This window comes from Centroberyx gerrardi, chromosome 9 (genome assembly GCF_048128805.1).
Source record: "Centroberyx gerrardi isolate f3 chromosome 9, fCenGer3.hap1.cur.20231027, whole genome shotgun sequence".
Lineage (NCBI taxonomy): Eukaryota > Metazoa > Chordata > Actinopteri > Beryciformes > Berycidae > Centroberyx > Centroberyx gerrardi.
The window spans coordinates 20,002,013-20,015,370 of record NC_136005.1 but is presented as its reverse complement, the minus strand read 5'-3'; the positions used below and the strand labels follow the sequence as shown (position 1 = coordinate 20,015,370).

Below are 13,358 nucleotides of genomic sequence, written 5' to 3'. Positions count from 1 at the left end.
GGGCCAGCAGATGAAATCCCCCCCATAGCCTCACAGCATGTGACAATCCGTAAAACAAGCAGTGCTAAATTAAGTGAGATCATGTCTTTGCCACAGGGAAGACATGAATAAGGCTTTCAGATGATTCACTGCAGGGAAAAGACAATAGACCATTGATCCCACAGTCAAAGTCAAAACACTGCAATATTCTCAGCAGTACTGAAGACGCTTCTCTGTCATCTGGGAAATCGGTGTTGCAGCAAAGTAATACAGCTCTGTGTCAAACTCTGTCTCTAATATAATAATCCATCCACATAAGAGTGAGCCCTAGGTATGATGTCCCAGGACATTATCTGTGTGTTTTAGGAGTGTCACCCCAAAAAGATTTTTCAAATAGTACATTTAATGGACAAATTTGAACAGTTTTCCTATGTTTTCTATATTTTTGTCCTGCAAAGGTATAAACACAAAATGGCATCTGTATTGTTTATCACAGCCCAAGGCATATTTTCTGTTGTGACACTGGAGATACATCATTTTCCAGGAAACAATTCATACAACATGCAAAAATCATAATGAGATCATAATGACCAATTAGTCAACTAACTGCCAGCATTCCATCAGAAAACACAATTCACAATGTAACATATTGGCAGTCTGGGAGTTTCACGGGTGCTGTAAAAGATTACATGTTGGAAGATGAGCAAAAGCTGGGTTCATGAAACAATAAGAGAGCGCTGATCCCAGGGAAGCAGAGGGAAAACTTCCAAATAAAGCCAAAATCATACAGATATTTTCTTTTCATAAACGGATGAGCATACAAAGATGTACTGAGGTCAAGGGCAAACCATAGGAAACATTCCTCAGAGTTGATCAGGAAATATTTTTAAGGGCTGTATACCACTGATTATTGCTTCTGAGATGAGAGCATGTGCGGTCTCCATCTTTCATAACATCACTCGGAAAAAAAAAAAATATTTCATAACATCTGGAGCACAATACTTCATACATGTTTCAGAGCCATTCAATGCCTTTCCCACTGGTGTGTGCAGGGTCATTTTGAATCGGCTTAAATTGAGTATTGTTTCCACATAGGACATACAGAGAATCAAATGCTGGGAAAAAAGTAACAAAAGAAAAAAAGTTCACAGTATTTATCAACACCAAACTTTTAAACTTGGCGCTGAGGTTAATGTGAGAAGAGCAAAAATGGAGGATTGCACAGAATAAGAAGCTATTTCTAATGATTTGTCAGACGCAGGTTACATAATTAGAGAAGTTAAGTCTTTTGACATTAGCTTTTTGATGGCAAGCTTTGAGGTGTCATAGCCTCGTTGTTGACGTGGAGGAGAACAGAGTGAGGACCAACACAGCAGCTCAAGTTTCTTTGTGCTACCATTGAACCACTCTCCAGGGTGTGGGCGCCGTCTTGTTAGATGTAACCTCTGCACAGCTTTGTTGAGGGGGACGCATGATGCTGGGTCAGACATTAAAACTTGATTGGCGTAGCGGAGCTTGAAAAGGTCGAGATCTCACCGAAAATCAAAAGCGATGAGAGGCTGCAGAGCTGGTGGCTCACCTGAGCCCTGCGGCCAGTTTCTCCATGGCGGCTTTACGCTCTTCTGCTTTCTGCTGTGACCGGCGCAAGACATTGCGTAACTCCTGAAGGTGGTCCAACGTGTCTACCAGCTCGCCTTTCACTGTTTTCATCTGGCTCTCCAACATCTGTGTGTGGTGGAGGGAGTTTCTCCTGTACCGTCTGCTGGAACGCACTTTTTCCTCTAGGTCCTCCACTACAACAGACCGGGAGACACAATCAGAAACTACAACCACTAACCAAGAGCCTTTATGATACAGGAGCACTATAACTTGAAAATCTAAGGCCTATCAAAATAAACAGGGATAGAATGGGGAGCTCAAGTTACGAAGGCAGTCAAGTCATGATGAAAGTGAACAGGTACAAATACAAAGATACCATTACATTACCCATGCATGCACCTTTTAACATGTTTGGTGATTCTGATACAGACCCATGTTCTCTTGGTAACCCTTGTTTTCTGGACCAGACTCAGCCTTCTTGTCAAACAGGTCCTTGGTCTGCTGCAGCATCTTCTCCATCTTGACCAGTTCAGCGGCTTTAGTGTCACTGTCTCGCCGAACTTTCAGTAACTCCTGCTCCCTCTCAGTCAGCTCACTCGGACACTTACTCATGTCCAGTGTCAAAAGCCTAACTAACACACCCGGGAAATCAACACAGCAGCACTGAGCGACCTACTACACAACAGCTAAGCACCACAGTGAACAAGTCTCAAGCAGTGCGATGATTCTTCAAAGCGGAGCGATAGCAATGGTTATGATGCCTCTACACTCGCTGATGTTCTTCACTTGAATCCTCTGAACAGCATAAACTACTCCTTCTGTCGCTTACAAATAAACTGCACCGCTGGTGATACTTGCCTTTTTATAGCCTAACGCCCTAGCACATGTCAGGAAATCATCTGAAAACAGCCAGCTCTCAGTACTCACCATTACAATCGGGTGAGTCACAAGACTTCATATCACCCTGAGCAAAAGGACATTTTACACTCACTCACTGAAGCCCAAGTTAAAGGGAAGAGCAAAATATTTTAGAAAACATTACAAAGGTACCCGGCTAATCCAGACCCTTGGGAATTGAGGCATTTCAAACAAGTGAAATGTTGATTTGACTGAAATACACAGAAATTCACCCCAACATTTCATGAGGTCTTCAGATTAGAGATTGTATTCTGTTACAATCCAAAACTGTGAGCACAGTCCAATTTGCAGTGACACATTTCTCACTGCATGTGTTGTCAAAGACACACACAACAATTATGCACAATTAAGGGATATCTTTATGATAATAAGAATTAGCTCCCTATTGAACACTGCTGGAAAACATGCGCTGAACAAGACTGTATTGCATGTGATGGGAGCATAATAGCAACAATAGTATTCACAATACTATACTAGTGTGAATAATGTGCTTTGAAAGCTGTAGCAATTATGTCCTGTGGCCCTCAGAGGCTTCAAACATTTAACTGAAACGAAATAGCTAACACCAAACAAAGAAAGCCTGTGATAAAAAAAGAAACAAACAGAAGCTAAACATGTTTCAAGTAAGGCAGGCACAAATACACTGCATAGCCAAGCTTTCTGTCTTAATGATCACATGTCAAGAGACAAGAGCAGCTATTAGAACATCCAAAGGTCTAGAGTGCCTGAACTAGCACATATTTAATCTCATTACATGCTACATTCAATTTTCAAGGAAATGTCTTTTTTATGTCAGTGACCTACATGAGCAAAAGTAAAGGAAGAGCTCTTCAGGCTCTATCTAAATTATTCTCACACTAGACATGGTTATTCCCAGATGGCGGTCAGAGAGAGCCGTGAGTGATGGGGAAAAATGGAAAGTTTGATCACAATTTATAGCAGCTATAACAACCAATTAGTGGTGGTCTGGCACAAGGGTAGAGTGTTGTCTCACATGATGTGCTGGACTGCTGCAGGGTCTCTTTCTCATGCATCGCTCCCAGCAGACAGGCCTGCTGCACTCTCTGCCACCTCTCTCTAGGCCTGTGCTCTTTATTTCTCAAGCTCCTGTGCGGCTAGTGCCCTCTGTATCTCTAGCTTGACGGACAGTGTTTTCTCTTTCTTCAGCTGCTGCTCCTCCCTCAGCTGGGTCACATGCACAGAAACACACACAGGACAGGACAATTGATGTCAGGCAAAGGAAGTCATTACGATTCATCATTAACTACTGATTACAGTGAATAAAAATAGACCTAGGGTATCCCAAGGTGATCTGGATTGTGGACCAATGAGTGATTCTTGGTTGGGGCCATACTTCATGTGCTATTATGAGAATAAATTTGCAAATTAGCAATTTTCTTACTCCAGCTCGTCCTCAGGCTGACCACCCACAGAAGCACAAACAAAATGACATTTGATTTGATGATTCAAACCTAATGAAACCTATAATGTACACCCTAACATTGAGGAGAATCAAGGGTTAGCCAACAAAAGTATCTAGATTGAGTTAAGATAATTTTAAGGTTAACAAAGTGGAGATGTGGCATTCATCCCCTAATCTAATACTAATGTCTAATAGAAACTGAATGTAAAATTGGATGGCCACTGGCTTCCTGGTCTTTCAGCTCTCTCTCCCATCTCCTGTTCCTGTGAGACAAATGTTTTCTCTTTCTCCAGCTCCTCCTTCAGGCTGGTGACCTATTAAAACACACACACTCAGAAACATCACTTGGAAACATCTTGATCCACTGTGAATCAATTACAACCACTGATAAATTGCTATAGGCTACAATAAAGTACCAATGCAAAAATATGTGTTTTTATGTCTTACTCATGATTGTGCTTTACCTCACTCAAACATGCTGTTTCTTTTACCCTGTACAGGAATCCAAGTTCTAAACCGCTGTAATTTTCAAAACAGAAGAAATAAAACAGCAAGCTATTAAGTGATATGACATCTATTTCAGGAAAAAAACATCCTTTGCTTTGGGGTGATTCAGTCTGTGGAGCGACCCATAAAAGCCTGCTGTGTTTTAAGAGGAAGAATGTGAGTGAATATAGTTTGGTACGCTTATCTACAATGGAGTGTTTGTGTTTCCGAAACCCCCAGACATGCTCATGTGACAAAAAAAAAAAAAAATGCAGACAGCATCATCAACATCTGACCCTGGTCCTGTAATGTAAGAATATTTATGTCAGATTACATTGTTGTGGTCAAACATTGCATACAATATTCTAACCCTTTAAAACGAAATTGGGTCAGTTGACAGGAAATGTGTTATTTAATGGCTTCCTCATCATGCTTCTTTGGATTTTCGCTGTCATACCAGTCCTTTGCTGCCTCAATCTGCTCAGCAGTTAAAATCACTGTGACACATTGATAATGCGGTCTCCAAAAACCTAACAGAACCACATCAGAGACAGTAGAGTGGGGAATGAAAGGCATTCCAAATAATGTTGAAGGTCTCCATTCCACATGCTCATCAAGAAAAGGTTTATCTAATATTTTGCATGATACACACTGAAAGGAGTTTGCTCTGTAATATACAGTGAAAACAGTATAATTCCAGAAATGACATTCCATACATAATTATGATTTGTCTGTGATGTAAAAAAAAAAAATGTTTGGAGAGGAATCTCACCCTCATAGACTTTTGTTGTTTGGATTATTACCTCTGCCTCCTAAACAGTGAGTTAATTCACTGCCTTTAGAAACATGTCTACTTCTGAGGAAAGTGAATGTTGAGGTGTACTGACAGAGTTTGAGAGTATGGTGGAGACGTAAGTCATTGATGTTGGAAGGGAACAACTCCAGTAATAACTGCAGTCTGACCTTTGCTGTAGCCTCTTCCATCTCAGCTCAAAGAGTGCGCAAGGCCTCCTGATCTTGTTTGGCTTTCATCTCTGACTCCCAAATATTGATATGACAAACTCATTGCAGAAAAAAAAAAAGTGCTACCAAATGTTAACTTGATTTTCTTACAAGGTTCACAAGAGGGATAACCTTGCAAATCAATCAGTGAGATAAACATTGAAACACGGTTGAGTGTTTGAACTGGGTGAGGGAGTTTTTAAGTCTGTCCGCTCTACTCTCTTGTCCTGTGGTGAGAAGAAGCCTCTCTCTAGCGTTGCTTTCTGAAAATACCTCTGATCCTGCTGCAGCTGAACAGATGGGTATCACAGTGCTCACAACACCCTGGATCACTAAAAAAAGATTTGTGACATTACACTTCTCTTGCACTCAGAGTAAGTCCTCTTGGAATCCTCCATTACTTCCTGGAGATCCTTCTCTTTGGCTTCATTCATTTTTCACATTACTATAAGTCTGTCACTCTCCCTCATATGAGTGCACACATTTCGCAACTGTCATCACATTCAGCTGTAATTCACCATCGTTCTCCACAGTTGATAAAAATGATATAGCCCTCTCTTCCAGTTGTTTCTGATACGCTATCAGATGGATGGTTTTTCTCTGTAGCTGTAATACATGGCAGTCGCCACAAGGGGGAAGACTAATCACAGCTACTTTTTCTTGGGTCAGCTCTGTATCAGGATTGACTGCAGGTTTTGATTATCAGTTATTATGATTACCTTAATTATGGAGAGCAATACCTTTAAGCAACATTTCCCTTTAGTAGAACATTTTTATTTTTAGCATGCATATCGCCATTTATTTGATCCAACATTAACTGCCCCAGTCTGTCATGAACTATTGCATCAGGCTTTTTTCCCCCTCATTTTCGTCATGGATGATTGTAAACCGGCAAAACATACTATTGGCTTTTTATGCTATTATGAATTCTACTGACTATTCCCACACTTGTATATTCCCATTTTATATTATTAAAGTATTGCAATTAAAGTATTGCACTGTTATGAGATTGAAATTGTGGGCTACTGAAAGCATTGTTTTGACAATTAAATGTGTCTTTTTAGCTACGTATGATCTGTTCTCTGAGAGGTCTGCACTAAGAAGGGGGGGAGGGGGGGCTGGTTTTACTTGATTTGATACAATGTGTGGTTCATAGTTTGGATAATAATAATAATAATAATAATAATAATAATAAACTTTATTTATATAGCACTTTTCAAAAAACAGAGTTTACAAAGTGCTTTACAGAGAAAATGGAAACAGACAGAAACACAGAAGTACAATCAGTTAAAAGCCAAACCATAAAAATGTGTCTTGAGACGTGATTTAAAAGTAGTAACGGATTCAGACAATCTTACAAACGGAGGCAGACTGTTCCACAGTCTAGGTGCCATTGCTGCAAAAGCTTTATCACCTTTTGACTTCAGTCTGCATATTGGAACAACCAAGAGACCTTGGTTGGAAGACCTAAGGGACCTTGTGGTCTGGTATGGATGAAGCAACTCAATGATATACTCAGGTGCTGAATACATTAAAAGGCTGTGTTTTGTAGTGAAGGCGTACTTAAAAGTGGGCATGGAAAAATTCTGGATGTGTTGTGTAACTGAGTTAATGACATGTTTGTCTTTTAGTTCTGTTTATTGAGTTGTGGTGGATGGTAGTGAAATGACAATATAATTAGTAGTTGTAGACTATTAGGCTAAACAAGAATTAATTATTTCCAATTCTTTACAATTTACAATTCCTTATTGTTAAGGAATGGTAAATTAAAATCGCATGATGACCTTTTCCAATGTCTAAATAAATTCTAAAAGTCTATGTTTGTGGAGGAGGCCTTCACTACATCAGACTTTAACAAATGCATGATGATACAGGCATATATTGATGACCTCACTATATCTCAAGTAACAAACGCCACCCCCGTGTCACCTCAGCACAGTGGAAAAACCCCAAACCACTCTGATCAAATGATACCTGCCTCAAATGATGCCACTCTACTTATGAGGCAGAGCAAGTACTTGTAGTGTACTACAAGTCACAGAGTAACTAACTGTAAACATGTCAAATAATTAACCATCCATTTCTCCTATACAACTCCATACTTCCAACAGTTCAGTTTTATGCGATAACACAGAAATTGAAATTGCAATTGGTGAGTGAATGGTAAGTTTATTTCATGTCAGTAATACTAAACATGATTAACAATTATAGGCCCACATTCAACAAACATCTAGAGTAGCACTGCCACAGAAATTAAATGAAACATCGTCCTCTGCCAGCTTAGTTAAACATATTGTCCCTCAACATGCTCTTGTGAGTTAACTGGACATCCAAAGACACTGGTGCCTGCCAGCATTGCTGGCAAGAACAAAACTTAAAACACTGCTTTCCTCTCTGCATCAATACGGGCTTTATGTCTTTGTCGTTTGACTTGTTGGTGGTATATGGAAATAGAATATTTTATCTGATCATCCCACTCAAACAAAGTGCCTCAAGGTAATCGACATTACATAATCACAGCAAATACCTTTTCCCATGCAATTTCTGTCCTCTAACTCTTACAGTAGCTCCTCTTCCAGTGAATCCAATAGTCTGGTCTTTGGCGCCAGCTTTGTTTGTGTCTATTCTAACGATCTCTCTGTATCTCTGGAAAAGGATTTAGCAATTATACAACTATCACAGCTTTGCCATGTTACTTCTTAATTCTTGTGCCTCAATCTGTCTTCTGTGACAATGTTTTTCATGAAATACAATCATTGAAAAGTAGCCTAACAAACAGCCAAAAGGCTAAGTTCTCTTTTTGATGGATGACTACACATGTGCTGTATGTGGTATGTGCTGTATTGAGTACGCAGTACCTTCCCTTACTGTGCTCCCTTGAGACTCAACCTCAGCTTCAACACCCGGTGTATCTCGTCCTTCATAAGACACACACTACAGCTCTTATATCCTACAGTAGAACCAAGAACACAAATCTTATCAAATATAAGATAGGATGAGAAATCTTATACACTTAAGGAATTTGCAGCATTTATCATTGCAGTGCGCCAGAAGTCCAAAATGAGAAACGATAAACCTGAAATCTCTGCTTTTAAGTGTCATGATAATGCTAATGTTAACAGACAGGCCTGACAGCATGCAAGCACATAAATAAGAGTTGTCAGGGGGATTTTACACCTGTTAGCCCTGCTTTCTCACAGTTAAAGAATATCCACTGACAGGAGGAAAGACATCCATTTAATGCAGATGTAGCCTAAGCCCTAAAATGCATTTGGCAGATTTGTGTTTTGAAGCTGCAGTGCTTCTAGTTCACAGTCTGTTCTCTTGTACCAGACTTTGTGCTCCTCCTACTAGATAAGCCTGCTTCTGACTGTGAGCTTTTAGACTCCATTTTCCCTCCGAGAAAGACACTCAGGAGACCTTTCTGATCTTCCACTGAGATCATCGTCATCCTAAATGGACATTTTCTGATAGAGGTGTAGCCAACAAGATCCTCCTCTTATGTAAGCTTCCCGCAAGTGAGAGTTTAGTGACAAACTTTACTAATGCACTAAGTAGTTAATGTGTTTGAAATGTGTTAGTGGAGTAAAATTGTAAAGTTCCATCAAAATGCTACAAGTAAGCTCAAACTTAACTGTTAGCAAAGGTCTAGCTACAAGAATTAACATTAATTCCCTTCCACCTCTGGCCAACTGACCCACAACCTTACTTTGCTAAACAATATTTTTTACTTACTAAATTCATTTCATAGTTAGTAACATTAGGCACTGAATCATTCATTCAGTAAAGAACTTGTTGAGTAACTGATTTAACCTGCAGGTCAAACTTTTTAAGCATTGACTGTTCTTTGCTACCTGTTTGCTGTTCCTTCATGTTGGTTATAGGTGCTTGTACAAGCTAATATTGCAACATTTACTTGTTATATGGCTAGCTAACATCTGTTTATGCTAGCAGGTGCTGTACAGGTTGGACCAAACAGGAGGCAGTTGCTAAGAAACAACTTTCGTTTTTCGCTTCAGGACAGGAACTATTATTAGGATACATCAAGAAATTAGTATTTAGGATATTCTAAAACACACTAAAACTTTTACAAAATGAAAAACAAAAGGTGACAAACTGTTATTCTTCCTCCTACGTTTTCAAATATATAATTTTGTAATGCCCACGTTCGTCAAACTGAAATATCGGACAGGACATGCGAATGGCCAATATAAAACTCACTTTGCTGCAGTCGCCGGCGCAGCTGTAGCGTGTAGCTCAGGCTGCCGCCTTGCAGCATCAAAGCTGACATCCACGGTATTACCGATAGAATTAGTGACGCTAAATTATTTGGGCAATTCCCTAAGTAGCCCAGGAGGCGTAGCCTAATATGAAGCATATTTTTCAAAAGTCCGTTTCACGAGATTGAATGGTGAATTTACTGCTTCAGTGGCTGATGTGAGATGTTCTGTATTTGCCATGGCAAGAGCTCTGTTTCCATGGGGGTGCCTCAGAAAGCCCGTCTACATCCAGGTAAGCTTCTGGGAAACCCCTCTTCACTCCTGTTTAAAATACTAACAATTGGGGATTTACTTAGGTGTGTGTCCATTTCAGTACAGTAGGCTACGGTCTGGCGTTATACAGCAGCCACTCAGTGGTTAAAGGTAGATCTAAGCGACGACGATGCCTCTTGCCTATTTGATTAACGTTAATTTTCAGATCATTTGACTGCCATCTTGCCATGTTGCATATTAATGGACGACAATTTGCAGGTAGGCTATTATAAGACTTTGTTGCATATACGGAATCATAGGTAAGTCACTTGATGCTTGATGCCTCGGCAGGAATCAACCATCCCCCTAATCCCCGTTGCTGTAGCAACCAGCTCCATGATTCATCCAGCTGGTAGACAGGACTACTAATGTTAACCGGCCGATGTACAGTCATATATTCAAGAGGCTGCGTGTTGCAGTAAAACTTTTATCATCGTCTTGTATTGAAAACGATTATTGTTTTGATTGATTGTTGTTGTTGGGTAGGCATAGGCACGCTCTTATAATATAGTGTTTTGTGCAGACGAATAAAAAAGACAGGAAAAACAAATGCATTTGAGTGTTAGGCTGCTTTACCCTGATTCAGTTCGGCCAACCGTTCCCAAACGTTTGCATGTCATGCCACCCCAAACTGATAGGCTGCACATTAAACCACAGACCAACATTTGATATGATTTGTCCTAAAGATTTTGAAGAACATGATTTAGGATAGAATTGAATAACTGTACTGTAGGTGATAACCACAGTGGGGATAGTGAAAGCTATAATCAGAACAGTATTCTATAGTAAGTGAAATTAAACTATTCCTCATTATGCTGGGGACAGCCTGGAAGCCCCTAAAGGACATCTGGAGGTCCCAGGACCCCACTTTAGGAACCACTCAGTTAGATCATGCATTCACAGAAAGTCAACCTATAGCGTTCCCTGTATTGGTAAATAAAGGGGTGATAATGCCTCCCTCCATCATCAGGCTATTTTAACTGAATATGCCACTGTTTTCTTTAAAACCTGGCTGCATCTGTCTCTGACCCACTCAGCTCCAACAATTGCTTCAGCAATTTTTGTTAAGTTTGGGTCCCTCTCAGCTGCCGCTGCTGCTTGCTTGCTGTCCATGCTGCTCACTGTGAAAACACAAAGCTGTCAAGTGCAGTGAATAGAGGGAGAGACAGCCAGTCTCAAGGGATGGCCACCACCATCGCTCAGTTTTCTAGGCCACCGCAGCCTTCCAGTGACAGCTTAAGAAGTGTCATTCGGTGATCCTAAGAGAGAAGCTATTTCCACTGAAATACAAAAGCTGATGAGCCCTACAGGCCACTAATTTAGTATATTTGTAGCAATGTATTCACATCAAGACTTTACAACGCTTTAAATCTGTATCTTAATATTTTACAATCAACTACAGATTGGTGAATATTTTATGTGGAAGACCTATATGTGTGGAAAACAAATCTTGCATATTTATTTTGAACACAGGCTTGTCTCATTCAATTTGTAACTTCTTGGGATCAAGCTCTTCTCTGCACTTGCTCACTTAAAGTGACAATTATACATGCCCATCTCCCTCAAAACTGTGAAGTCTTAAAAGATGATTTTGTTTTGTATGTCTTTGCATTGTGCATTTGTTTTGTCCAAACCACTTAGATACTTCAAACATCTAGAACAAATACGCCTGAAGTCAGTATAAAAGTAAAAGTGAGTAACAAAGTATGGTGCCAAATGAGTGCTTCACATCACTCAGCTTGGTATTAAACATTAACATCTGGTGAGACTGATCTTCACCATGTAAGTGCTTAAGTGCTTTTTGAAAAATTCAGTCCATTTTTGCAGGATGAACAAAAACGAAAGTATACTGACAGTGAGAATGAATATTCTGCAATCTGATATTGGCACAATCACCAAGCTGTAATGTCCCTACTTTTGACATTTCTTTGATGGCATTGCTGTGGGTTTTCTTAATTTCCACTTGTATTTCAGGAGGAAGTTTTAAGCAGATGCCATGTACTCATGCTATAAATATAACCTCTCCAAAACAATATATGTATCAAATTTTATATTGTTATCTTCTGTATTTCACACTCAGAACTCCATTTTAATAGGGACTGTTAGGTCATGTATAGTTTTGTGAAATTCCATTCCTGGTCATAAGTAACTTATTAACTGTTACTGTTGACACTTTATTGTCCAAATTCAAATGATGCTGCATAATGTCCCATTGAAAGCACAGGCACACACATCCCACATCACAGAAACAGTACCACATGAGAGACGGTCAGAGTGAGCGCACTTTGTACTTCCAGTTGAATGGCAATATTAAATATTATTAAGTATAACACTTGAAATTCGGTGAACAGCCAGTATAACAAGATTATAGATTTCAGAGCAGATTTAATAGGCTTTATAAATATGGCCTATTATACTTAAAATTAGTTTACATCACACGATCTTGCCATAGAACAGCGAGCCTTGCAAAATTCATGCTGGAGATGCATCTTCCCCTCTCCCTTTGAAATAGATTCTTATTTCTTAAGAACATGAGAGAAGAGTTTGTCCCATTTCCGGCCTAAATAATGTACGCAATGTAATGTCAGCCCGATGTTACAGCTCAGACTTGTTGGTTCAAAACTGGGCAGGGATTCCCACTGAGAGGAAGCTACAGTCCGTGCTATAGCAGGAATAATGTGTGTGCATATATTTGTGTGTGTGTGTGTAGCACATGATTTGTGTGTGGATCCTTTGCTTTTTAACGACATATATTAAACATTCTTATTGCCTCATGGATATACAGCATCCTGACTGAACAACTGCTGACAAAGTAATGTTCACATGTAGTAATGTCGCAGTATTGAGTCAGCATCGAGGTGCGTGTTGTGGGAAGGGGTGGGGGGGGGCTGGGGGGGGGGGGTGTAGTGGGGGTGGGGGGTCCTGTGAGTGCCTGCTGTCTGGACTGCGATGAGTCAGATCTTGTAGTGTTTGTGCAGATAGTGTGACATCCCTTTCCTTCAGAGAGTCTGTGTCCTGTGAGAAGTAGAGAGAACATGCTGTGCTGAGCTACTGGTGCGTTATTCTCGGCAAGGAGAGGATACACAGGTAGCCCTTTTCCATCAGCGCGTTACCTGGAATACCACTGATCACTCTTTGCATGCACAAGGCTATTAATCCAATATTTGTCTTGTCTGGTCAACGTGCGAGGGAAATTCTTCATTATCTCTCTGTTGCTCACTCACCCCAGCCCACTCCATTCTTTGTGACTCTGTTTTTGTCCGTGGTCTTGGCTCTGCACAGCAGCCAACGGAGCCCATTAACCGGCAACCTCTGAGGGATAGCTTTATAATCATGCATAATGGATGAATGGTGTGCAGGCTGCAAAAACCAAGTGTCAGAACAGTAATGGCCTCTGTTCTTGATCAGCTTTAATCTCC

The 13,358-nt window shown here is 40.3% G+C and overlaps 1 protein-coding gene across 1 annotated transcript; it reads right to left on the bottom strand.

The window, feature by feature from the left end:
* Positions 1 to 408: 408 nt before the first annotated feature.
* LOC139932469 (uncharacterized) lies at positions 409 to 3,629 on the bottom strand. The gene is made up of 3 exons (XM_071926264.2): positions 3,491 to 3,629; positions 2,010 to 2,206; positions 409 to 1,772 (listed from the first exon to the last, which is right to left on the bottom strand). Coding segments are annotated over exons 1-3 (417 nt in total). The 5' UTR covers positions 3,493 to 3,629; the 3' UTR covers positions 409 to 1,554.
* Positions 3,630 to 13,358: the final 9,729 nt, after the last annotated feature.

What these genes read in the sequence shown, in the direction of transcription:
- LOC139932469 (XM_071926264.2), bottom strand. An exon ending in GGGTTACCAAGAGAACATGG is followed by an intron (nt 1,773 to 2,009) that starts GTCTGTATCAGA and finishes GGTCTGTTGTAG; the next exon opens with TGGAGGACCTAGAGGAAAAA.